The sequence below is a fragment of the Lagopus muta genome, chromosome 25 (genome assembly GCF_023343835.1).
Source record: "Lagopus muta isolate bLagMut1 chromosome 25, bLagMut1 primary, whole genome shotgun sequence".
In the NCBI taxonomy this organism is placed as follows: Eukaryota; Metazoa; Chordata; class Aves; order Galliformes; family Phasianidae; genus Lagopus; species Lagopus muta.
The window spans coordinates 2,588,309-2,615,890 of NC_064457.1; the positions used below are offsets into that span (position 1 = coordinate 2,588,309).

Consider the following 27,582-nt stretch of genomic DNA (forward strand, 5'->3'; position numbering starts at 1 on the left):
ACTTGCAAATAAAAAACGCAGGCAAAGATTGTGAGAACTTGTGCTCCTTATAGAACCTGGAGAAATTAATTTCCATAAAGCCAACTAGCAGAGATGTGACTCTACAATGCTGGTATCTTCATTTTAAAGACTCAGAAGCACATGTGCATCGTGAACTAGGAAGCATGATGAATCCTTGAGGTAGGAATACACTGGAGCACTGCTCAACCCCACCACTCACTGATCAGCCTGGGTGCCTGCAGTAAGCCCAAAGTAAACAAAGAAATCTTCCCTTTGAAAAGGTGGCACTGTGCATGGCTGCAATAACTCCAGCGCTACCTGCAAGGCCCAGGGCACTCCAAGGCTCTTCAGCTAGGTGTTGTGCTTGTCCCTGGAGGCTACCATTGCTCCAGTTTCTTTTTCAAGACTGGAACAGAAGACCTGAAAACAACTCACCGTCATTGTAGTCCTTGTGCTGCATGGAGACGTTGTAGCGCCGCGGGTAGGTGCCACCTTTCCCAGCTTTGTCATAGATCTGATTCTCACGGTCTGAAAGTCGATGCAAAAAGAGGAGTGAGGCTCTTCCAAAAAGAACACGTTTTCTAAGGACAGAATTTTCCTGTGGCAGCAGAATTTTTAGGAAGGTGTAAGAAACAAATGAGCTCGGAGCTTTTAAATCAACGCATCCTCCGGTCTTCCATTTTTATCACTGCAGCAAACTTGGAGGCTAGCCAGCAGACAGCAGAACGTGTCTGGATCAAGTGCTCTTCATACTGGACACTGACATACCTGAGAACTCCTGTCTATTATCAGGAAAGCTTTGTGCCCTTGACATCCGTGACTTCCGAAATGAGGGACTATTAAAGAAAGAAGGCAAGAGTAAGTTTTGCTAGCTACTGCAGAGAAACCTGCAAGGACTTGAAAACACAAGCTAATACATTTGCACATCGGTAGCAGTGATTCTCACATCAGAGTCCTTGCAATAATTTCATGTTAAAACAAAATCAGGCTGAGCCCCTGACTGTTTCCCAATGTGGGAAGTCATCCTTTCTGTTCAATCTGTGCCACTTTATCAGTGGTTCTCTGCCTGTGGTTTGAGACCCAGTGCTTTTTTCTGCAGCCATGCAACATGGAAGGTTAAATCCAAAACTAAGAGGAAGAGAGAAACAGAATACAGGCTGTAGCACATTGCTCATGGGGCAGCAGAGAATGAGGACTGTTGTCCTGAGAGGTTTACAAGATGGCTAAGAGTTCCTGTCATGCAAACTTCTGTTCACTTTTCTCTCTACCAGCAGCAGATGAACATAACCACAAATGTTGCTGATAATACTGATCCCTCATGCTACTCCTTGATTAGCAGGACTCCTCAAGGCAAGCCTAATTACGGCTGCTCGTTTGGCAGCAGGCCTTTAGCATCTCTTAAGAGATGACACAAACTCAGTCTGTGCCAGAGCCACGTTATCTGCATCTTTTGTAAACTAGTGCAAATGGAGCGAGCCTTATACAGCTTTTAGGCTCCCACACGAGATTCCTTTCCTACTACACAGAGGAAAACAGCAGCTTCCCCAGATGATACCCACCCCAGCAAGAAACAATCTGGAATTTTTCTTTCCTTCACACACTGTGACTGCTTCTCTGTGACTCGATAAACTATGTGGAGGATGTGGATGGATACAAAACCAAACCTCAGGCATTCAACATAAAGGCACACACTACCTACAGGAATCAGCTTGGGAAATCGTAAAAACTTGCAGAAGTCCTAAATTACAAGTGCTGGAAAGCCACAGTTGCTATTCAAGCTAATGGGACCTATGGCTGTTCACCAACAGCTCCAGTTGCGAGGGCCCTTCCTTCCCTCACAGAATCAAAGACTGCAGGAGGGGAAATTCAATTCTGTGGATTTTAGATTCCCCAGACTGAGAAAGTGACTGGTCTTTGAAAAACACTTCTCTTAGGGGGGGCCCATATATAAACATAAGTAGTTTATGAATTTCAGGTTATTTCAAATCGTTAATTTTATATGTGAAGCACTTAAAATTCATATCCTTTCACATGCACACTTTAAATATTCGAAGGCAGCACTATTCCTAATACCTGCACGAGATGGGCAGCAGCAACAGCAAAGGAAAGGAAGAGAAAATCTAAACCATCAGACTATCAGCAGCAGCAAAGAGACTCCCCATTTATCTTTGGAATTAATACAGTATCTTGCAGAACACTGGAATTTAATGTAATGATATATTTGTGTAACCTTAGAATAGGTTGTTGTTCTTTTTTTTTAAATGAACAAGTAGAGCCTTGTCTGAATGATTTAAATACCTTGAAGCCAGATGTTCTCTGACTCTAGGCTCCACACAAACAGCACACTTCAGAACTCTGTATTTATAACATAGAGCTAATCAAGCACCAGTTTGCTGGGCTATGTTTTTGCCAGAAAATAAACCCACCTTAAAATGCAGTTAGTTCTTTTTAAGAAATATTTTGGGCTGTAGGTAGGAAATAATTTCCTAGATCTCTCCAAGAAAATTTGAGATGGAAGACACACTTTTGCATAAGTACAACTGGCATATTGACTTTAAGCCCATGAATTCCTACCAGCCCATACATTTGTACCTGTCTGCTGACCTGTCCAAGGACTGACAGCTTCCTGACACCGAGTTCTCAGCACTGCTTAAAGGGTCAAGCATCTGCAACATAAAAGAAATCACATGGCAACATCAGTCTGATGCCTAAAAGAGCCTGTGCATGATATTAGAATCATAGAATCATACAATCACCAAGGTTGGAAAAGACCTTCAAGATCATCCAGTCCAACCGTTCACCTATTCCCAGTAGCTCCCACTAAACCATGTCCCTCAACACAACAAGCAGAGTCTACTACTGCTTGCCTGGAGGATGTCCAGTCGAAGAGGGAAGCTATTTAGAATGTACATTTTTCCTCTATCTTCCACATAAACCGTTAAGCACGTATCAAATTTAAGCCATTGCTTTGCTTTAGGTGAACTCTGCTGTGAAAACGAAAGTACATCAACTAGTGTGCTGGGTTCCATCCCAAGTGACTTCAGGAACAGAAGGCCTCAGCTGGTGCTACTGCATTGCTGTCTCCACCTGCAAGCTGCCCTTTGGCCTTACTTCCTACTTTTCTGAATGGAAACTGCAGTTTCAAATGCAAGAGGGTCAACATGAGCCTGATAATAGGAAACCTGAGCATACATGTCTAACACCACCAACACTGCAGGGTTCATTCAGAGGGGGGGAGACAATGACCAATGTGCATGACAACTGCTGCTGGCAGCTCAACAAAGGCACTGAATGCACACATCTAAAAACAAGCTTGATGTATGGTAAATCACAGAATGGCTTGGCTTGGGAGGGACATTAAAAATCACCTAGTTCCAACCTCCTGCAGCAAGCTGGCTGCCACCACCAGAGCCCCATCCAATCAACATCTCTAGGGATGGGACATCCACAACTTTTCTGGAGCAACTGTTCTGGTGCCTGTTCACACTCTGGGTAAAAAAATTCTTCCTAACATCTAACTTAAATCTTCCCTCTTTGGGTTTAAAACCACTCCCTTTTGCAGAATCACTATCTCCCTGTGTAAAAAGTAATTCTCCCTCCTGTTTATAAGCTCCCTTTAAGTACTGGAATGCTGCACTGAGGTCTCCTGGAGCCCTCCCTTCCTCAGGCAGAACACCTTGCACTTGGCTTTGTTGAACTTCATTTGGCTCATGTGGGCCAACTGCTCAAGTCTGTCCATGTCCCCTTGGATGGCATCCCTTCCTTCTACTACATCAACTGCACTACTCAGCTTAGTGTCACCAGCAAACTTTCCATCAGCAGAGGGGTGGCCAGCAGGGACAGGGAGGTGATTGTTCCCCTCTACTCTGCTCTTACGAGGCCCCATCTGCAGCACTGTGTCCAGGTCTGGAGCCTCCAGCAGAAAAAAGACAGAGAGCTGTTGGAGAGGGTCCAGAGGAGCCACAAAGATGATCAGGGGACTGGAGCACCTCCCTACAAAGACAGGCTGAGGGAGCTGGGCTTGTTCAGCCTGGAGAAAAGAAGGCTGTGGGGTGACCTCATTGCAGCAGCAGGACAAGAGGAAATGGATTGAAGTTGAATGAGGGAAGATTGAGGTTGGATGTCAGGGGGAAGTTCTTTGCTTTGAGAGTGGTGAGGTGCTGGAACAGCTGCCAGAGAGGCTGTGGATGCCCCGTCCATCCCTGGAGGTGTTCAAGGCCAGGTTGGATGGGGCCCTGGGCAGCCTGGGCTGCTATGAAATGTGGAGATTGGTGGCCCTGCGTGTGGCAGGGGGTTGGAGCTTTGTGATCCTTGAGGTCCCTTCCAACCCTGGCCATTCTGTGAAACTTGCTTAGAATGCACTCAATCCCACTATCCACTGATAAATGAACAAGGAAACAACAGCAGCTGCTAACAGCTACTGCATGTTCTAGGAGTGAAAAAGAAAGACCAGAGAGTAGCAGCGAAGTCTTCAACAGCTGGATTTACTTTTCTTTACCCTGACCTTCATACTCACACACTGCTCGTTGGTTTCGGGGATGAATTCGCCTTCACTGTTGATGCTGGTGTAGGAACCCTGCCGAGCGATGCGCTGCTGCCTCTCAGGAACGTACCCAGGAGGTGGTGAACTCCGGCCTGTGTTCTGGGAACCTGGGCCAGAAAGAAGGAATGTGCCTGACTTTGGTGATTACCGAAATGAGGCGACGCATGCACGTACACAAAATCCAAATGTTCATCTCTGATGCTAGGCCTCTATGAGCAGCACCTTACAGCAGCTATGATTACAGCAACTCTGGAGTGAGCATAATAGCATGGATAGAAGTGGAACCAGGAGGTGTGATGCAAAAAAACAAAATACTGAATGAGCACTTGTGCTACCATTTAAGACACTACAAGAAAACTGCTGGTGAAGCTCCTAACAGAGCAGTTACTTATCTCTATCCTCTTCTGCTCAACCCTCCAGGCGTAAGCTCAGTACCTCAGGGAAGGCAGAGGACTTCAGAAACTCCTGGCTTTCTAACAGGGGCACGAACTTCACCCATATGCACTAAACAAATCACTTGTCAGAGCAACAAGCCTTTTGTCCTGGCTATAACTTCATCATCTACTTTGAGTGTCAGAACTCTCTTTCATAGTCATCATCAGCTGAGCTAATCATACTGATACTGTAAATTCAAATATCCCATGGGAGGACTGTCAACTTTGCAAACAACCCTAAAATTGGTTTTATTCTGTGAAATTGAAGTAGCATGACTAACTTGGGTGAGAACACACGGAGATCAACTCTGCAATTTCCCTTGATCAGATGAGATAGCTGGATGGACGCTTTGTGTGTTTAGAGGCCAAAAGATGAGAAAAACATTTTACTCATCTGTTTTGGTGCTGCCTAAGGAGATTCTGTTGTGAGAGAAATGTAACACCTGGGGCTTGTTTTTCCCTTGTGGATCTCAAAGATGACACACTAGAAACAGGAAGGAATATAAAATCCTCTTCTGCAGCAACGTATCCACCTGCAGCTCCCACCAAGTTCAAATGTGAGCTCCAAGAAACTCTGTGGTCCAGCCAACCTACCCAAGGTCACCCGTGAAGTCAGAGGCAGAGTTTGAAGATCAGCTCTCAAGCTGTGCTCTTTACAACACTGTCTTTAATTAAGTGTGTGTACTCAGGTGCTGTGAAAGATGGGTAAGGATCAGCAAATACTCTCCCAAGAAAAATATTTTCAACAGAAATTATTATAATAAAGAGGGAAGGCAAACACTGGCAGTAGCAAACTGAAAACCTTGCATACACCTTTCAGAGGGCAGAATGAAAGGAAAAAAACACACTGCCACGGCTGTGGGTGCACGAGGTGGTTTGCATGCAAAAAGGCAATCTGCAGCTCCGAGCTGCCACCTGATTTTCCGAGTAGCTCTGCAGGGCTCACGTGGCAGCACAAACCAACTGGGGGGAGATAAATAGGAGAGTGTGCTGTGTGGCTGCACTGAGGCATGGGAGCATACTTTCACTCCTTCCGACCCGGTGCCACGGCTGAAGGAAGCCCACGTCCTGCTGGCAGCAGCTCAGCTGCTATTGTGGAAAGGCCCCCATTGCTGGGCAGGAAAAGGAAGTCGGCACTAAATCAATGTATATCAAAGGAAGCGAGTGGAAAAAACACAAGTGCTGCCAGAATGCTTAGCAACTATTTTTTCTCTCTCTCTCTCTCTCTCTTTTTTTTTTTTTCCATAATAAAACTTATCTTTACTTCCCCCGGATTGGTGACAGCAGGCTCGAGGCCCGTCCACTTGAGAAGACAGGAACTACACAGATACATATTCTGCATGCAAACAGTTTCTGCTGAATGCTGCTCTCAGCTTTCATTTCATGATGTGTTACGAATAGAGAATTATCTCTGTTTGAAACACTAGAAAACAGGAGTACATTCTTTCCCCAAAATTAAAGATAGGAAAAGAGGAGGAAGAAGGAACTAACTTAAGGCTGAGCTACTGCCAAATTACCACCAGACCTCCAACAGAACTGGAACCCTTCTGGATCTCTTACTAAGGCAGCAGCCTGGAACCACGACATGCTCAGAAAATAAAACCAAAGCCTTCTTAATTGATGACAGGCTAATCAGAAAGAGTCCATTAGCTGGCATAAGAGGAGAGAGCAACAGGGACACAGGAGAGGCCCCTTATTACCACACCATTTACCCACGACAGACACTCCGTACGGTCTGTTAGCTTTGGCGTCACTATTTGGATACCTTAGCATGCCAACAAAAGAACAAGATTTTTTAAAATGAAATGCTTTTGGCACTGAATCTGTCTGCAAAAAGAAACGTGGTGTTCAGACAAGCATGGATACCACTGCTTGCCTTATAGGAGCAAGGAATGTTGCTCTTTTTACGTAGATTAACATCAGACGATAATGGATGGGAAAACCCTTTCTGTACCAGTTTCAGACTATTTCTGATCATTTCAGCACTTCTCTATTTGGTTTGCTACTTCATAAGAGTAAACTGTGTAAAAGGGGATTGGCAGACTCTAGACAAGATGCAGACTTGCTAGACAAGTCTAGAACAGAGAACGACTGGTTTAGTTCTTAAGCCCTTCTCTACTGAGCTTCCACTCAAGTACGCATTGGTCACAGCAGCGTGGATCCAACTTGAATTTAGAGCCACCAGCATGGAGAGAGCCTGTTGGCTCCAATTTAACTGCACTTGTTATTTGACAGTACGACTGCTTCACTAACATCAATCCAAAATCCAGTTAAGATCATGCCTGAAGGTTACAGTTAATCAAACTGAAGTACTCCTCCTCCATAGAGGGAGCTGCTGTAGAACTTGGAAACAAAACAGCTCTGAGATTCCCAGCTCCCAGTACTGCCCTCGTGATTTGCAGCACCTGTCATCTGCAGCACTGGGTCTGACAGGCCCTAAAATAGCTGTTCTAACAAATGCAACCACGCTCTGCTTCTGCTTCCAGCAAATTTCAGCTTTTCTCACTTCCAAGGCAGAAGTCATTTCCACACACTACCACCTCAGGCTGTAGCCTTCAGATCCCTGTTATTGCCCTCCACCTTTTTGCTCCTTCACACCTTACTGAGGTCTCACACCATGATTCTAAACCGTGAAGTTGCAGGAGCTTCAGGCATTTTAGTTTTTCATAGAAAACCATCACAGCTTTGTGCATCTTTCAACCACAGATTTGAACAGTGCTTCACAGTTACACAGTGAGATACCGCAGAGAAATCAGGCTGCTCAGCCAAATCTACCACAGGTAGAGACAGTGGAAATAAAAATGCATGCCCGTGGCTGCTCTAAGCCAATGCACTACGTGGTGCACCCTGTGTTCTGTAAGGTGCACACATATGGTCAGAAAGTTCTTCCTGCAAAATCATGCACACAGTCGGAGAGAACTGACAACGCCTGTCAACTTACAGGGTGAGATTTACTTTACAGGAGTCTTACATGGACCTTCCCACTGAATGTGAACTCACTAAGCTAATAAGCACAAAGGAAATGAGACAGAATTACATACTACTGACTCTTTTCCTTCTCTTCTGTGCAGCTGTCTCAGTCACCTGTCCTATTTGCCCTGTGTGCTGCAGATGTGGTAATTACAAGTGGAAGGTAAGGGAAGTCGGCAGTGGGTAGCAGTGGCAATTCCTGTGCTCCCAGTAAAATACTTCATTCCAGGAACAAGAACAGGTTCAAAAAAAAAAAAAGAAAAGAAAAGAAAAATCAAATGTAGATTTCATGAAGTGAAATTGCCAATCTAAATACAAAAGCTTCACGGGCTCACGTAAGCTTTCCAAATTCCTAACCTCAATGAATCTGGCTTTAGCACATCCCCTTTAACAGCTCCTCAGCTGTTCAACAGCTTAGCAAGGAACTCTGAAACTTTCTATTACAAATGTATTAGGAGCTTTTGAACATGAACTGCCTTGTCCTAGAACGACCTTTCATTTTCTCATGGTTTTCATCAACTCTACACAGTAAATACTACTGTCCAAAAGAACATTTTCACCCCCCCAAAAGTGACAGAAATACTCACTGACAGAAAGGTGCCTGCTTCGGGGCTCTGCCTGCTGGTAAGGTGTGTTCACATCCCCCACAGATTGGGAGGTTTTAATCCTGACTTGTTTGGGCAGTCCAGAATGGGGAGAAGAACTGGTCTGTTGGGTAAAATGAGAACAAAATAAAATGATACTGTGAAGCTGAAACAGTCTGGCCACAGATTAAAAACATCATTATGTTTAGTATCAAGAAAGCAGCTGAAAATCAGTCCTAGAGCCTGATGGCTTATTACTTCATATTACTTCACAGGACACAAACAAGAAAGGCAGCAAAAGAGGAAGCTTTGCAATTGTATTGTGAAACAGGAGTCAAACAACTAGAGCATACTATCCTCCAGCCTGAAAACAAACACAGGGTTTACAAGTCTCAGTGCTGTCTCCCATTAGCAGCTACCTGTGAAAGCAATGGGGAAGGGGCTCAGATCATGGACGAACCTACAGTTTCTACCAGCCACTTCAGCCAGCATAGATAAATTGGGAATCCTGCACTTTCAGAAGCAGTTACCCACCAATGTGGTACCCTACAATTGTTAAAAGTGCAGTGACTACTCAGAGAGCCTAAGCAAAAATACTAGAATTTAAGAGTTTGAAGATACCAAGGTGAATGCTTTCTTTGTCCTTTCCTGAACCTACACAGACATAATGTAATTAAAGATCCTTTCTCTGTGGTGCCTTCATTTCATTCAAAACGGAGCAGTGAAAGGAGACACGTCATTTGAACAGGACTGGCAAATGAGATGTGAGACCACGCATCAAAAAAGCACTGAACTGCTGCTCAATCAAAAAGCAAAACCTTTTGCACTCAGTGAGGAGGGAGTCAGATTGAAATTGCAAAAACTCTTGTCATGAGTACATTGTACAGGAGTAGATAGGAGCTGAATAAGGTGCACAGGTCACACTGCTTATGTGGACAGTCTGGCTTTAGTGCTCTGGGTGTTCAACTCAGCCAGTTCTTCCCATTAGTTTCCAAACAGAGAGAAAGGACAAAGGATTGAGTTTCTTGAGAAAAGGAAGAGCACACGTGAGCCACAGCAAGAGGCACAAGGCAATTAATATAAACAGTGTTCACAAACACAGGCTCTCAGTACAAATCACACAGCTACTGCTGTAAAGTTAAGATGGTTTATACACGTATTAGTGCCAAAGTCAGGGCATTACCTTTCCATCCCCAGAAAAAGAAAAAGCACAACCAAAACAAAATCTGCATCCTGTACTTCAGGAAAAATAATGCTTCCCGCTCTCTCAGTGGGATGAGATCATGCAGCCAAGAATCCTCCTTCAGACTTGTGGGCTTTTGCTTTATCACATGGAGGACTCTCCTGTCAGACAACTAAGAGACGAAAAGGAAGTCGGAGGAGAGGGGGAAACAGTGGCACTTAGTGAAGACTTCACTGTTTGTTTCTGCTGTGAGCCAAAGGGGAAAAAACAGCTAATGAAAGGACATGAGCACAGCACAGGCTACTGGCTGCTATAGGGATGAGACTTGCTGAGCATTTATTGTAGGAAAGTTTTGGTGGCTTACGTAAAGTTTAGACAGTATCATGTAAAATCTGGTTAGCAGCCTTAAGATACTGAAATTTAGAGGGTTGTAAAAGAACTGTTGTGCTGTGTAATACCAAAAGGAGAGGCCACCTTTTGCAGAGCGTTTCCTGACAACACAAAGCAGTCTGACTGCATCAGGTCACACCAAAGGTCTTCTTGCCAAGCACTGTCCTTGGAGCAGCCAGTTACAAATGCTCAGGGAAGGGGCACAGGACAAAGAACTGCATCACCCCCCCAAGCCCTTCCAGATTCTGGCACCCAGACACTTGGGAAACTGCTGTTAATACACCTGGAGACATTTATTTGTCTGTTAACACGGATTATCAATTTCAAAAGTTGAAAATGAAAACAAATCATTCTTCTGACAGCTCTAAGAATTACAGGGGTGATTATTCCAAGAGCCTGAGCTGACAGCCTGCAATCCTGAACAGAGCTGTACATTCCAGATCAACAAGCCACCATCAGCAGAGCTTTCAAGGCAGAGTGGCGTTTTGTGTCACACTGTGCAGAAGGATTTAATAATTTGCAAATAAAATACCTCAGTTATCAGAGCCTTTGGCATTATGCTGTGTGACATTAACTCCAAAAAGAAGAAAACAAATAAACCTAAACACTTTCACTCCTCTACTTCTCATGTTATGGTCTTTTCTGCTGAAAAGTGCAAACCACATTGAAACTCACTGCCACAGCCCCTTGTGAGCCAGGACAGTGAATCAAGACACAGCTAAATCCATCTTAGGTGCTTATGTGCCATCATGAGCTTAAAAGCAGCTCAGTTTCTAACAGTAAGACTGGATCCAAAGCAGTAAGCTACAGAGCTAAAAAAGTCATCAGGAGACTTCCCATCCAGAATAGAAGTGCTGATGGCTTGTCATCAAGAACAACTTGTGCTTTCTTAAAGACAAGCTAATTATGTGCAGTTTTGACACTGTGTCATCAATCAAAACTGAAAAAAAAAAACTCCTCTCTATGATCCAGACTCATTATGAGTTTTCTGCATAGAGTCATTGGGTTCTCTGCATAAAACGTCCTTCATAATTACAGCTTGAAAATCTCCTTTTAGTGTTTCAGTCCCTAAACACCTCTGTAAGTAGCAAAAAAAAAAACCAACCCCAAAAAACTCACAGAACAAACCCTAGAGGTAAGACAAAACAAAGAGAAGAAATATATTCATGTGTATATCTGGGAAGCAAAGCAGTCTTACTAATTCCTGTTGGCTAAGACTACTGCTTTTCAGAGACTTGAGGGTAAAGCCCTTCATTTTGTTGCAGTCATAGAAGTTGTTACCTACATGGTTTCTGTCCTGAGAAAGCAGTAATATTCTAAGGCTTTTCACATTAGAGCTTCGGTCTAAGAGATCTACTGCTTTATCCAGGTCATCTTGGTTTTTCAAAGGAATAGAAAGCTGCAAAACAAACAAACAAAAAAACATTAGAAAGGACAGCAAAAATGAATCTATTTCCACAAGAGGAATGTAAAGAAACTATAAAAAATGAAAATAAAACCACAATATAAGCTAGGATTCTGACTGAGCTTTCATCACAATCCTCTCCCAATGTCTTTTTGTTCAGGGCTTTCCTTCCACACCATCAGAGCTGTGGTTGACCCTGTGCAAATTTCCCTTAGGCAGCTATCCAAGAACAAGTCAGAGTCAGGCCCCAGCCTCCCTGATGACAGCAGTCTCAGAATATGCATGAATCCAGATCTAAGATCAATTGAAAGCTAGGTTTCACCTAAGGGACTGATGTAGGGAAGATTTAGACTTTGAAAGAGGGGAATTAAAGAGGAATTTAAAACTTGCCAGGAAAATCCCATGAAATTTTCCTCAGATACCCTCTGTTCTTACCCCACTCACAACTCAAAATTTGGATGTTGTTAAAAATGAGGAACCACTTTTATTTTTGTTGAGCTTCTTCTGGTGAATAAGGTTTGGCATCTCCTTCGTTAGGGATGCAGTCTCTAACAATGCAAGGGCAAAACCACAACAAAAAAATAGGGAAATGAGTGAGAAATCCTGAAATACTTCCTCTTATTTGCACAAACTACCCAGCTCCTCAGAGACAAATGCAAACTCCCCATTAGCATCTCCCAAATAACCCCAGCAGGAAGAAGGGAGACGATGCCTGTACAACACTGACACCAATGTGATGCCCTGTCAGCACCAGCACGTCTTCCTCAAGAGCACAGAATGTGGGATGGAAAGAGGAGGCATCACCCAGAGAGCCTGCAGCGTGTTTTGAACGCTGACAAGGATGCTCTGTACCTCATTGTTCAGGTAGTGGAGGTCCAGAGGCTGCCCAAAGGCTGTTTTCACTTTCTGTTGCACATCTTCATAGCGCACGGGACGGACAAAAGGGATAATTCTGAAACAAGAGCAGAAAAGAAACACTCAGATCAGACATGCATCTGACAATGAAATCAAATCAGATGGCCGAATCATTCAAAGCAATGCCACTGATTCTCGATCTGAGGTGCATTTGCAGTTGGTTTGTCAGAACACAAAATTCAATCTCAGATTTATTCAACTTTGTAATAGAATGCCTTTGTTCCTGGAGAGAAAAATATCCTTTACTGAATCCATTTCTTCCATGGAAGAGGATACAAACGTGCTATGTATGTTGGCTTAAAGCACACCGCCTCAAGCAGTAAACACAAGCAAATAAATGTAGTGAGAGTTGCAATAAAAGCAGCAGAAGGCCCAAAAAAACAAAAGAATGTTTTGATTTAAATACTCTGATACCTGAACTAAAAACACTTCCTTGTATTTTCCAAAACGTGTTCCAACTGAAAGGTTTCAACAAACTTTCCCACAGCAAGTCAGTGCTGAGCTCCTGACAGCAGGCATTGGGGAGGAGGACGCAAAGGCCTCTGAATGCCCTCATTCCCTGATTCTCTGATTGCTTGCTCTCAGCCCAGACCTCACAGCCCACTCACATCCCAGTCCTAACACTCAGCCATTTCCTAGCCAGCTGAATGGCTCCGTGTCCTAATCTACAATGGCCTCAAGGAACCCACAATGGCAACAGCCACAGCTGCCCTAGGAAACCCTGATGAAGACCATGGCACAGGCATGCTTTCCAGAAAACAGCAGCAGAGCTTTCTTTGCTAGGTATTTATTACTGTTTTGCCTACATAGGAATAAAAACTATAATGCTTTAGGCTAAGTAGTAAAATGAAGTACCAGGAAAGCTTCTAAAACTGCTTATTTTGCTGGAACGTCCTGCTGTAGGAAGTTGCCAAGTGCTCTGAAAGTTGCTACCTTGACAGTCATAGAAAAAGATTATTTTCTCTCTCCTAGAAGAATACCCAGTAAATAAAATATGCTGGGTCAAGAACTGGAGGAGTCAATGGTAACTCCAGCTTATGACCCATTAGACTTCATTTCAGCAAGCCAGTGATGTCCAATGCTCAGGACCTTATTATTAATCAGTCCATGCACCACATCCAGATGGTCGTCAGCTCTTCTGCCTTGGAGCTCTTCTGCCTCGCCATCTCCTTCCAAAATGCTTAATTGCCAAAATTAAGCATTCCATTCGCCCAGCACGCTTTGTCAGCACTCAGTATCCTTGCGCTGCATGCAGCTTTTGTTCTAAATAGCTGTAGTGTTAGTTGATTTTCCCTGCCCAGGAAGGGTTCATCTTGCCACCAGACCTACAACATCCAGCAATCTAGCAATAATTGTCCCTGCTAAAAAAGCAGCCCACAATAACATTTTCTACATATTAGTAAGAAACCCATCCATGAAATTACAGTACTCTGGCACCGTAATTTAGCTCTCAGCTGGACTGAAGTCCCTTATAAAGGCTTCCATTCTACACTCAAGGCATTAAAAAGCAGAGCTGTTCTCAGGTGCCACAAATTCTATTAGTTTAAAAAACTCTGTGCGCTCTTCTAACACAAAATCCTGGACTGCAGGGTTTAAGGAGCCCATTCCTGCCTGACCACCTTAAATATTTGTGGTCAGATCTGGCAGCTCCTCTGAAACCAAGCACACACACTTACATTCTCGGTGCAAGCTTGCTGTCTGTAACTGCATACCACTTTGGGAATGGGGAATTCGGGGAAGCGTAGCTGCATAATTAGACTAATGCACAATCAACCTTTTCATTTTAACATCACTCGAAGAAAAAGCTTTCTTCTCCCCTGAGCTCTAAGCCATCTTAAACGCGCCCTGGCAGAAGACACAGAAGATGTCAGAAGATGACAGGACAGTGGTGACGAGTTTCCGAGTTGCCCTGTCACAACACAGCAGCATGGGGAGCCGTGCAGCCACACAGTGCCTCCATCACTGCAGTGCTGAGCAATGGGCTGGCAGAGGCACTTTTAAAATGCTCCTCTTGAGCACCAATTTTTGTCTTCTTTTCTGTAAGCCACAGAATTCATTATGCTCCATTATTTAAGGAGAAGTTTACGAATCGTTCTTTATTGTCTGCTTTACCCACAGAGAAACACCTCTGCTCTCCTGTTTTAAGAAAAATACCCACGTTTGATAAAGCTCTCCTCCAATAGAGAAAAAGTCAGTGGCTTTTTGAGGCCAACCTCTGAAATTTCCAGGTGATCATTAAATCTTCCCACTGATATAATATTTGCACCCCATCGCTTGCTCCAATGCAGTGAGCTTTAACAAGCTCTGGCATCGTGCTCCAAACTGCACTCATCAAGGAGAATGCTTCACACTGAAGGCTGACCATGAACAACAAACTATGAACAAGAGGGGAAAGCTTTAAGTGCTTATTAACACTGTTGATTGCTTTGTTTCATTTCCAAACGTTTTCTAGCAGCCAAGGTTTCACATGATGCACTAAATCAGGAACATCCCTTCGTACTTCACTATGAAAACCTCATGAACAACCACAGAGAGCTGAATTTTACCCCCTAGAAACAATATTGTAAACACAGAAGGTGCTAATTTAGCTGATTTTTTTCTTTTTTTTGGACAATAGAAAGTATCTGAAAACCAAATATCAAAGGAAATAACAAGGAAACAAGGAAAGAAGTGAAGACAGACTTACCGTCTTTCCCCATTATATTCAAACTTTATCCTTACATCATTCTGTATAAAAGAAAGAACGAGAGGTTAGTTCACAATGAAACTCTGACCAACAGAAAATAAAGCAAATGAATGGCCCACATGATGGTTTTAAGGCCCAAACACAAAGCAGGTGATAGCAGCAGGCAGGGACTCCTCAGAAAGTGAACCAGAACACAGCAAACGTGGCCACTTTCTGCATGGAAGCTGAAGTAGATGGTGGACACTTAAGAGGATGAGATGTGAACACAGCACCATGAGGAATGGAGAAATTGCTAAGGGAGAAAGAGAAGGAAAGGGGTAAAAACTAAATTGTAATTTTTATCATTGTCGTATGGAAGACACAGATGTATTTTAGTGATAAGGAAAATGAATCTCTCTTAAACACTGTGTGACAAAAGCCTGCAATACCATCCAGCTGCACATTCAGCTGAACTGAAGCTCATTTTCTTTGAGCAGTCTCAAGATGTGGGTTGTTTTTTGTCATGGCAGAAAGGAGACACATGCAGGGAATAGATGACATTCTTCACACTGCAGTGAGTCTCTGCTTTTGCTAAAACTCAGCTCCTGGCTCAGCGATGTTACAAATAAGCAGACCTCTGAGAATCACTTTGAGAGTGCAAAGTCACTCCTCTCTGGCAGATGGTTAAAAACAACAACTGCACGACCTGGGCATTTCCCTGCAAACTCAGAAGATGCTGCATGACACGGAAGGGTCAACCTGCTGAACTTTCAACTCTGGAGCTCAACGTTCAGATCCCAATTTAGGCCTCACAGATCAAAATAAAAGGGAAAAATCTGCTCTGGTAAGACTCCATAATTTCTGCTGCACGATTTGTGTGATCGGGGTGGATGAAGCCATCTGTGAAAGCCTCAGACAATAGGCAATCACACATCTAGGAACTTCAAAACAAACGTGGCCAGGAAATGCTCTTCAGTGAGAGGAAATATCTGGCAGGCCTAGTGGTCAAGAATGCAGTTCAAAGGGACCTATGCAATTAGTGCCAGCACACAGCACTCCTGCAGCACCACAGGTACGTAACTGATGGTGACAAACGAGCTCCCCACTCAGAGCAACAAGAACCTGCAGGTGCCTGATTTGCACATCAACTCTACCAAGGACATTTTTTCAGATGTGGGAAGAAAGACAGCAAAATGAAGCAAATTTTAGACAGGTCGTTTTAATTGAACAGTAAAGGAAAAAAGCAGCAGCGTAGGAATGAAAAGCTGCAAATGATGCCCACCAGTCAACTACTGATGAAACATTCTTTTCTGGAGGGAGGAATGATCCCCCTGTAATAGGATTAGCTGGGAAGGAAGGCTCTCAATTATCTTCCTCTCTACTATTTGAAGTAGTCTGGTCTAAGTGAACTAAACGGATCTGTTTGGATGAAATTAAATGACAGTCATTTTATAGATTAAATTTCTGACCTCAAGAGGAGTTTTAGGTTATGAAACAGCTAAGTGACAAAATCCTTGCTAGTCAAGATTAGGCAGCACTAAAAGCTCTTCAGGGCTCTACAGAAACCGTTCCTCAACTTGCTGCTATCTGAACAAACTAAAATATCTTCCTCACCTCACTGCATCCTTTCAAAGCTGTCATCTATAATAAAGGGGAAAAAAGGGGACTTGGGGACTGACAAAATTTGGCATCTATCTCCTGATCATGCTTTCCAGAAGCATCACACACCGGCCATTCGTGTTCACTTTCCTAAGACCTAAGGAGAGGAATTTGAAGTGATCTTAGTGTTTACATTTCAGAGAGAACCTGGAATAGTTAAATGTCCAGCACTGTGTGCTTCCTTTGGAAGCATGGGGAACCTATCCCCCATACAAACTGCTCTTTGAAGCGACTCCCATAACCTATCCTAAGAGATGAGCAAGAAAACAAATCCAAGTTTGGGGTTTTAGTATTCCAGTTCTGTGGTGTGCCATCATAAAGACCGATTACAGATTTTGATTTAAGACTTCCCTGAATTGACATTTCAACATGACTTGGAAAGGGCTCCGTACTGCTGTGTCTGTGGATTTGTCCAGCACACTCGAGGAAATCCCAGATCTCAGCTGAACCAAAAGATTACGAGCAGACAAAGCACAAGGAAGAGACAGACACGTACTTTACAGCCTGCTCCAGCAAGTTTAAGCCTGTAATAAGTACGTAACTGGAAACAGTAAGTCTACTGACACAGTCAGCTTCTTGTGTTAACCTGAATCCAACTGCAGCTAACTTAATTCTTTAAGACACTACAGGACAAACAATTCCTGACTCAAGCTGTTGATTTGAAATTGAAGTATTTCATTCAAACAATAAGCAGCATATAGTGCCAGAGCTGGACTGGTCTGCCTTGTCTTTCTACCAGAAAGAAAATGAAATAGTTTACAACAGACTATTTTTTTGTAGAGAAATGTAAAATAAATCCAAATAAGCTTTGAAGTATTGATGGTGCCACTTATTACCTTGGGACAAGTATTTCATTTGGAAAATAGATTTTGCATCCCCATACTCACATAAGGGCTACTTTCATTTCTCTCTTCACGTGACACATGTCTGGGTAACTCCAGCCAATCCTCAGCGTTGAGGAGGATGCTGTCTCTATTCAGACACCTGTAAAGAGCTGCTTCCTTTTTCACAGAGGCAAGATTTATTGCACCTTAACTAAAGCCAGGCCTCTCAGAGAATCCCCTTCGCTGTTCTTGAATCAACTTCAGTCTGACTCACTTTTATCAGGCTCCTCATTCTGTATTCGTATGCAGTCTGACTCATGTGAAGATGAGACATTAGTTCATTATCCAACAGATTGCTTTATGCAGCTTTAACCTGCAGTGACCCTCTGTTGAATCACAAGTTGAAATACTTGTTTCCTTTTCATCGTTGCTGCCTCTCAGTTCTCTGCTTCCCCCTGAGTTTAAGTATTATTTTCACTCCAGGGAGAACCACATGCTACTACTGTATCACGACAGTCAGTAAAGAAAAGCTCTCCTGGCCCTCACATCTACTGAAGTGAATCCTGTAAAGGTTGCCACACACAATTTTAGAACACGTTCCTAATTTATAATCACTAATATTGAATAAGAAGCAAACTTTCTTACCGGAATTTTTTTTTCTTCCACTGCAGAGGCACACTGGTTTGTTATTGCAGGGCTGCCCAAGAGGGGTGGACTGCTGGCATTGTGCTTTTTCTTTAAGAATAAGAAGAAAAAGTCTCTTCAATAAAAAAGCAGCACAGACCAGAAAACCACTTGTTAAACTTCTTAGCTAATCTACACAGACCAAAACCCATCAGAAACGCACGTGGGAGGAAGATGGAAGGCTGAGACATTGCAAAACACCCAAACTGCACCTTCCTTAGGCCACAGAGGTAAATAAATGAACAAAGCTACCATGCTGGCAACACCTGAGCAAGAGTAGGGATTGTTCACTTGTAATGCTAAAAGCACACGGCAGCATGCAGTCAGCAGGCCCACTGTCAGCCTGCTCTGCCCCTTCTGCCTCCAGGTACCGATTCCAAGCGCCCATCAAACATCCTATTACCTGTTTGTTGGAGTGAGAGGTGTCTTTATTCTTCATGGTATCAAATCCAGTCAGTCTGTGACGTCGACTCATCTGGAGTGCTACCAGGTCCTTCATGATGGAGTTCAAGGCCTCTTGTTCGTCTGTGGGGCACAGGAATTTTAATAGTGAGCAGCTTGTGTGAGCATCAACTGTAACACTTCTGTGCCTGTTTTCTGCTGGCTCACAGAAAGACAACTCTTTTATTAGAGATCTCTGCAAACACACTGTGATTTCATTTAGTCCTACAAAAAAACAAACAACCAAAGATCCTGAAGTAGTAAATAGACCGATTTTAAGTCGCTTGTCCAATGTCACGAGAGGATCTGACGTGGTGAGGATCAGATCAAATCACAGAATCAAACATCCCAAGGGCCCTGGTTCTGTTAAGATGCCTTCAGAACAAACAGTCCCACGTGGACAGCTTTGCTACATCATCACAGGTCATTTAGGAAGAGCAGTCTGATGTGCTTCTGCCAAGGAAAACCCAGTAAGAATCTCTTCCCTCCAACTGTGCATCCCATTACCTTCAAACTCCTGCTTGCCATTGTGACTGACTACAGCCAGTAGAAAGAAAATGAAAATTTGGACAAACAGAATATCTCAGTTCAACTCTGCATTGATATCCTCAAAATGGTTCTGTCCTTCCCCAGAAGAAGCTGATGGGCCAAAGTTCAAAGTTTCTTATGAAACTCCAAGATCTACTGAACAGATTCAAACTGCACATCAAGAACGCTGTCTGCTGCCAGAGCGTGATGCAGCAAGCTCAATTCAAGGCCCCTGCAAATGCAAGAAAATAAAAAACGTGCACAGAGATATTTCAGGGTGTACTACAGCCTGAAAATCAACTTTGGATGCTAAAGATTCCTGACGTAACCAATGTAAAGAGTTCTTCCATTGCAAAATGCACAGGAGCTGTGGTGGATGCCAACATAGAGGTCTTCTAACTGAAGGTGCTGGCAGTGGGAGGTCTTTGAGTCTCCTGGGTAGAGCTGCATGGGGTGACTTTGAGCTCATGAAACATCCCTCACTCTTGCTTCAGGCTGGCTTGTTACATGGGTGACTTGGCTTTTAGAATAAAAGCTTGCACAACATGGGATGACACCATTCACCCTGCACAACCAGGAGGTGCCACCAGCTCTGCCACCTGAGGTTGGACAGATGACCTTGTTTAATTAGCCACTGCCTGTTCAGAAAGCACAGCAAGGCCAGGGAAAGGAAGACTTGCTAATAGCTGCAAAATGACTCTGATGCTCGGATTGAACCTCTGGCACAAAAAATGGGGTTCAGTGACGCAATTCAATCCAGATCTGTTTTACATGACTAAAAAATACCGCTTGGCATAGATGAGAATGGAGGTGGCACCATTCGGGTTGAGCTTCCAAATGGGAAGTGTGTGGGATTGCACTTTTTGTCACTTGGCGTGCCAGGGTAGAGGTGGCACTGAGGGATGAGGTTGGTGGTGTGGTGGTGAGGGGCCATGGTTGGTCTTGGTGATCTTAGCAGTCTTTTCAACCTTGATGATTCTATGACTCTAACAGCTACTGAAAACAATCCTCTGCTTCTGCAAGCATAACAAAATCCTGTATTACTTGATGCTGCATAGAAGGGAAATAAATCAAATTTGGCACGCAAAGTCTGGTTGTAATGGGACAGGACCAGTCACTCTGCTTGTACAGCAGGCATTTTTGAGACGTTAGATTCCTCCTTTCTCTCTGAGGTCCTTACACACATCAGTTTGACTGGTCTGAACTGAAATGAGCATTTTTAGGCTACAGATTTATTCACAATTCAGGACTCTGACTGGGATGGGGAAAGGTGCTGGAAAAAGCAGTGGCAGACCGGCCTGCACCTGCATTCCTCTGTAAGGAGACTCATCGGCAGTAATTGTTCCTTCAGTTTCAGCTCATGCATTTGTTCATGGGTGTCTCTCCATAAAGACAGCTTATGTTTTATGCAGAAGACTGGATTCAGAATTAAACAATGTCTGAACAGCAAATTAGATCTTTGCAACGCTTAAAGGTGCCAGATGTGGGATGTACGCAGCTTCTAAAGCACGCAGGAATGAATGCTACCAACATTTAAAAGCAAGAAAGAAGAAAACAGGCCTGTGTGTATGGGGGTAACATCTAAACCCATTCCAGCCTGAACAGAACCACGCTGATTTTCTCTCCAGCTCCTGCCCAGAAGGCCTCTCAGTGCTCTGCAGGGAGCAGCAGTACTTGCACTGCGCCTTCACCTCGTGCTGCCAGGCAGTGCAAACCCTCCTCTGCTTTGCTTTTCCTGAAAGGCAGCTTTATTCCTCCCCCAAAAGCAAGAGCTATTGTTTAACCATTAAAAAAACAGGACTGCACTGCCATTAAAACTCTTCTAGTTAATTTAAACCCGGCCTTCTTGATAGCATTACAGCTTGGTAGTGCTTTGACACACTGAAGGGACACCAGGTGAACAACTGGAGGCATTCAGTATCCAAGCAATGCGTGTGAGCTCATCCACTGGAACCTCTCCACACAGAGCAGCTCAACACCAGGGTTACTCAGCTCTGGGGCTTCGAGGGACCACGAACAAACAAACTCATTGTTTCAAAGATTCTGATCGTATCAGGAATTAATAAATGCAACACTGTGCTTCTCAGAGCTGAAGCTCACTTGGGGGCAGGTTTGGAGTCCACATTCTGGGATCTTGCATTCACATTTGCTCTCAGCATCACTGAGAAAAAGGCTATTATGGACTACTATGGATTTCAACAAGGCATTCTGTCATTTATTAAGAGATAAAACCGATCAAGTTATGGAAATTCAAAGATATGCTGACGTGAGCACAACTGAGCACCGCCATCAAAACAGCAGCATCAGGCAGGCTGGCTGGAGATGGGGATGGAAAGAACTCCCATCCCACCCGCAGGAGGTGTTAAATGAGAATAAAACCCTTAAAAAAAGGAAAGTAGAGCACAATGAAGTTCCTTGGAAAAACAAAACCAACCCCTCCCTACCCCCCAAATCTCTGCTTTCCAAGACAAGCCAGATGGGACAATAACTACACTGTCTCTTATACCAGGGGTGTAAGTAACACAACCAAGGCAAGAGATTGCTTTTGAAGAGCACTGCAGCCAAAGGAAATAATTGCTAGGATCCATCTCAGCACTCAGTAACCCCTTGTGGGAGAAAAACATGAAGAAAAAGATTGTGAAAGAATCACAGAATGGCCTGGGTTGAAAAGGAACACAGTGCTCATCTGATTCCATTACCCTGCTGTGTGCAGGTCACCAACCAGCAGCCCAGGCTGCCCAGAGCCACATCCAGCCTGGCTTTGAATGCCTGCAGGGATGGGGCATCCACAGCCTCCTTGGGCAACCTGTTCCAGTGCCTCAGCACCCTCTGGGTGAAAAACTTCCTCCTCATATCCAACCTCAACCTCCCCAGCCTCAGTTTAAAACCATTCCCCCTTGTCCCATCACCATCCACCCTCACACACAGCCATTCCCCTCCTGTTTATACTCTCCCTTCAAGCACTGGAAGGCTGCAATCAGGTCTCCCTGCAGCCTTTTCTTCTCAGCACAGTTTGCTTTTTTTTTTTTAATATAAAATTGTTTCCAACCTTACATCTGAACGCTTCCCCTTTTACCTCGCTGGAGCATCTCCAGTTTACTCTCATTCCTTCCTCTTGTTTGGTATTAAGCATAATCTTTGAGCAAGACAGCCAATAGAGGCCACACAACAAACTGTGACACCGATGGAGCGGTGAATTGCTGAGCTGCAGCACCCAAGGTGCACGGCAAGGAGCAGGGATGCAAGGGGCAGGGATGCAAGGGGCAGGGATGCAAGTTTTCCACTACAGCACAGTTTGGGTTTGGCTGACTACCAGGAGGATGAAGAAGAGCTTGTCTTGGCAGATGGTCAGGGTTCCTTTGGGCAGGCAAAACAGCTATGAAAACAGCTTCTAACTGAACGCTCATGACACGAAATCAAGTCAATCAAATAATAAGTCTATGAATGAAAAACTGCATCTAAACACCACGGCACCTCGCTGCAAAACAAGGAGCAGCAGTTAAGATGCACTCACAGGCTGTCTGTGCTTGGTGCCAAAGCCCAGCTGTGCTCATGGTGGCTGATTTTCAAAGTCTCTCATTTGCTGGAGGAAGCAGGCAGAGAGGACACGCATCTGACCAGCTATCTGCATCCTATCATAGAATCATGCCATAGAATCACATCATGGAATGGCCTGGGTTGAAAAGGACCACAGTGCTCATCTGGTTCCAACCCCCTGCTGTGTGCAGGTCACCAACCAGCAGCCCAGGCTGCCCAGAGCCACATCCAGCCTGGCCTTGAATGCCTGCAGGGATGGGGCATCCACAGCCTCCTGATGCAGGCTGTAGCTCAGCTGTGCAGAGAATTACTTACTAGCTCACTTGTGGATTGACACAACTCTGAGATGTGAAACTCTTCATGGCAGCACCTGGGAAGCAGCAGAACGCTCTGGTGTGCAGCAAGGGCTGCATCAGTGCTGGGAGCTCCATTCACCTGCAGGCAAGTGCTAAAGGCTGTGATCTTACACCACGCAGTACACAATGCCACGCAGCAGCAGGTGGAGCTTATGTGATGTTAGTAACCACACACTGGGCTATCAGCTCCCCCATCTAACAATATATACAACAGAACTGATCCCTACGTTGGTTTGGTAGGAAACTGAGTGATTTTGTGTTAAAAAACAAGAAATAATGTAAAATATGGATTTGCCTAAGGAAGAAATGTTTCCATTCAGGACAATGCTGTGATGGATTTAAGGTTGCCAAGCACGAATACTTCTTTCTATCCATCAAAAGAGAGGATTTCCACAGCTTGGTTCTGAGGAAGTATCTGCAGCAACATGACATTAATCACACAATGCAAAAGTTACCACAAATAAAAAATAAGCAATTTTGGAAGCTCACTGAAGGACCCTGTGCTGCTCCGTCTCCAGTAGGTCTGGGAAACACAGCTCTGCTTTGTGCGCAAAGATGTTGTCCAGGAAATGCTTCTCATGTTTTAAAAACTACACTTACGGGTTTTAGACCATCGATAAAGGGGAACTGCTGCTCACAGAGAAAACCTTCATCCGCATAACGCGTTTATTTCAACCAACACAGGGTTTGCTGTAGGGCACAGCAGGTCGGGGTGTTTGCAGTGGCACAAAATAGGAATAGGGTTAAGAAAAAAAAAAAGCCCCGAAGTAAAAGCATCTGCAGAGTGGTAAAAACAGGAAGTCTATAAACCTCTATAAAGCAGGATGCTATTTTATATAGCATGATAATAGAAGGCACGATGCTGCAGTTGTTTGAGAAGAGCAAACATCTTCGTGTTTGGCATCTGCTGCTGGCAACAGCCACGCTGCTTGCCATTCCACCAGCAGAACCAGGGCGACAAGTCAGATTTTTCAAAAGAGAATCTGTTTTAAAGTTCAGAACGCAGATTTTTGGAAAAGCTGAGCTCTGAGCCCTTCACAACTGAGCAGAACTGTTTTATGACAGAGCGTTCAAGGTAACAAAAGGCTGTTCTGTTTTAAGGAAATCTCAAGTGACTCGCTCTGCAAGGAAGCAAAATCAGAGCATCCCTATGAAACCTGGGATACGTATTTGAGGTTCCTCTTCTCGCTGAGAAATCCCCCCTAGATGTGTGGATTTCAGCTGGCACTGACCGGCCCTGGGCTCAGCCCCCTCCCTCCCCAGGCCGTGGGGGCTGTCACTGCAGCGCCGGGCCATGAGAGCCAAGGGAAGGAAGTGACACAGGCAGGAAAGCAGAGCAGGCCGGGGAGAGCGTCGGCAGCAGCAGGCCTGCAAGGAGCACTTCACTCTGGGCCTGAGTGCTGCTCTCCCCTTTGCTTCCCACATACATGCACATTTCTCTGTCTTAGAAGCAAGTGTCCCTATTGCTGCCGAGGAGCCCTAGTTTTTGGAAAGCACAGGTTTGGAAATAACTGCTGTAGCCCTTGCTGTGAAGTGCCTGAGATCCTCCACCAGCCAGTTGTGGTTGCACCCTTGCAGCACTGACCTCTCATCGGCAGCATTCCTCTGTCAGAGAATCTCATGAGAAACAAGGTGGGAAAAAACTCAGAGTCATACAGCCCGTTGCAAAACAGTCTTTAAAAGATCTGCTCACAACAGCCTGACGAGTTTCGCTCTCTCCTTTCACATCAATCAGAACTGCAGTTGCAACACTACGCTGCAGCGCTTTGTGGAAACGTTCTTCACACCGAGCTCACGTGCTTACAAAGAGGCATCCAACAGCCCCAGAAAGCACTTCCATGGAAGCTCTGTTGCGAGTTATGCAGCATCAGGTTGGCTCCTGCAGAAAGGACACTGCCTGGATATCACAGAACGGCCAAGGTTGGAAGGGACCTCAAGGATCTGAAGCTCCAACCCCCTGCCACATGCAGGGCCACCAACCTCCACATTTCATTGCAGCCCAGGCTGCCCAGGGCCCCATGCAACCTGGCCTTGAACACCTCCAGGGATGGACGGGGCATCACAGCCTCTCTGGGCAGCTGTTCCAGCACCTCACCACTCTCACAGCAAAGAACTTCCCCCTGACATCCAACCTAAACCTTCCCTCCTTCAACTTCAAACCATTTCCCCTTGTCCTGCTATGGGTAACGCCACGCTTCTCTCTTTAGAGAAGAGGAGCCTGCTTACAGATCTGCCTATTCATTGTGTTTACAAAACACGGTTTACACAGTTTTCTCCTAGGTGTTGCTGTGCCTGGGAAGGTCTCAGGGCACGAAGGAAACACTGTTGCAATGCAGTTAGGATACACATAATAGAACTCATTGCATGCACCGACTGAACGCTGAGGGAGTCCCACAGCACAGAGTGGAAGCTGCAGCCCACGAAGCAGCACGGCTCTGCCCCGCAGGTAGCAGCAGCGATTCCCTGCCAAGAAATGAGTCAATTCTGCTTCAGAAAAGCCACATTTCTTTAAGTCCTAACGCGAGAGGGACACCACAGTAAAGCAAAAAAAAAAAAAAAACAAAAAACAAAAAAGGAAATCGGGGCAACAACAGCAATAAAAGCAAAGTTTGAAAAAAAAAAAAAAAAAAAAAAAAAAAGGTAAAAACGAAGCGGTTCTTTATGCCCAAAAATCCGACGATTTGGGCCCACGGAGGAGCTGCTTTTGGAGGCACTTTTCCCACCTGCGCAGCCTCCCCCCCCCCTCCATTCCTCCGCCGCCCGCCTTCCCACGACCAACATCCACGACTCGCGGACCCCCCGAAGCCGGCCGTGCCTCCCCCGCCCCCCGCTTCGCCCCCTCCTCCCTCAGCCGACGCCCCGTTCGCCGCCCGCCCCCGCCCCGCAGCCCGGGATGCGGCCCAGGCCCCGCCGAGGCGGCAGCCGCCCCCCCCCGCTCACCCCCCGTTCTCACCCATGGCGGCGGGCGGCGGCCCCGCGCCGGGCGGGCGGCGGCGCGCTGAGGTTCGCTGTCACCGCCGCGGTTCCATGGCGGCCGGGCCGAGGGGGAGGGCTCAGAGCCGCCGCCACATTCCCGGGCCCGCGCCGCCGCCGCCGCCTCCTTCCGGCGGCCCCGCTCCGGCTCCCGCGGCGGCGGCGGGGCTGCGGGTCGCGGCGGGGCGAGCCTCGCTCGGTGCCGGTCGCTCCCCCGCCGCCGCCGCCGCCGCAAAGCGCCCGGGCCGCGAGCAAAACAAACCGCTCGGCGGCCGCCGCGCACCCGCCGCCGCCGCCTGCCAATCACAGGGGCCGACCCGCCGCTCGCGGCCAATCCGCGCCGCCGAGCCACCCACCCGACGGCACCGCCCGCCAATCGGTTCGGCGCTCAGAGCGTCGCCCGCCAATCGCGGGGGGCCGTGCCGTTCGCGGGGTTGGCCCCGCCTCCTCGCCCGCCACCGGCTGCCAATCAGAATGACGGGCGGCCGCGAAGCCCCGCCCACCGGCCGGGCTTAGCGCCGGGTCCTAGCGCCCACCCGCGGCACGCAGCGCCCGGGCCGGGCCCAGGAACCTCCGCTGCCGGCCCTTCCCTGCGTGCCTCCGGCTCAATAGGCGATGGGAAAGGCCGCGGCTGATGCACACAGAGCCGCGCTGGAGGGGGGGAAACGCAGTTCACGGCCTCTGCCGCCCAGATGACCACGGCTAGGGATTTTTCTTTTTACAAAAGAAATTCATTTATTAAACAGACAGACTTTTTTTTTTAGGAAGAAAAAAAAACCAACCAAAACACCACCACACTGAAGCACAGAAAATCACAGTTCCAGAGCAGAAAGGAGCCCAGAACACACTGAAATCAAGATTCAGCAAAGCATTAACCAGCCACCCCAGGCAGCACAGAGTCCCACTGTGGGAAGGGATGCCATCCTCACGGCTGTTCTAATGAGGCCCCAGCAGCATCCCAGCACAGCTCCCTGCAGGCTGCACAAAGGGACACGTGTCCAAGTCACAGAATAAACACTGCTGTCATTTTGCCTTTTATACATCTTCCAAAGCATTGCTTCAAACTTTCCACCACCGCAGTGCTGCTAGGTGCTGCAATCACACTGTGCCTCTGTTGATGTTACTCAGTATGAAAGTAAATTCACATGCATTTAACCCTCTGCACTGAGATTTAATGAAGTACACGAGGCTGGAGCTCACTACGCCCTGCCTTTCATTGAGGAGTTCATATTAATGAAACAGGTTGTGTTGTCAGAAGTGGAACCGCTCACCTGTCCCATTCATTCTGATAGACTCCTGATGACTGGTTCTCCTCCTGGTTTCAGCATTCCCAGCTGCCACCTCCCCTTGTGCAGACAGACCATAAAGCAGAATACATTCCTACTAAAAACAAAACAAACATGCCATGCAACAGATTTTTTTTTCCCCCACAGATTTTAGGGCAAAGAACTGCTTTTACCGTCCAATCTAACCTAGTAATTCTACCTCAAA

At 45.7% G+C, this 27,582-nt stretch overlaps 1 protein-coding gene across 2 annotated transcripts in view; it reads right to left on the reverse strand.

The window, feature by feature from the left end:
- MAP3K3 (mitogen-activated protein kinase kinase kinase 3) overlaps positions 1 to 26,220 on the reverse strand; it is a 40,080-nt gene extending 13,860 nt beyond the window's left edge. Inside the window, exons 1-11 of one of the 2 annotated variants that reach the window (XM_048926971.1) lie at positions 26,072 to 26,220; positions 18,660 to 18,781; positions 18,218 to 18,307; positions 15,111 to 15,151; positions 12,362 to 12,461; positions 11,390 to 11,503; positions 8,535 to 8,655; positions 4,517 to 4,650; positions 2,605 to 2,666; positions 769 to 836; positions 436 to 528 (exon numbers count right to left, since the gene is read on the reverse strand). In XM_048926971.1, coding sequence (XP_048782928.1) covers positions 436 to 528; positions 769 to 836; positions 2,605 to 2,666; positions 4,517 to 4,650; positions 8,535 to 8,655; positions 11,390 to 11,503; positions 12,362 to 12,461; positions 15,111 to 15,151; positions 18,218 to 18,307; positions 18,660 to 18,781; positions 26,072 to 26,075 — 949 coding nt within the window. In that variant the 5' untranslated portion in view covers positions 26,076 to 26,220. Of the gene's footprint in view, positions 1 to 435; positions 529 to 768; positions 837 to 2,592; positions 2,667 to 4,516; positions 4,651 to 8,534; positions 8,656 to 11,389; positions 11,504 to 12,361; positions 12,462 to 15,110; positions 15,152 to 18,217; positions 18,308 to 18,659; positions 18,782 to 26,071 lie in introns of both variants that reach the window. The other variant, XM_048926970.1, reaches the window with a different exon arrangement.
- Between the last annotated feature and the right edge of the window lie 1,362 nt (positions 26,221 to 27,582).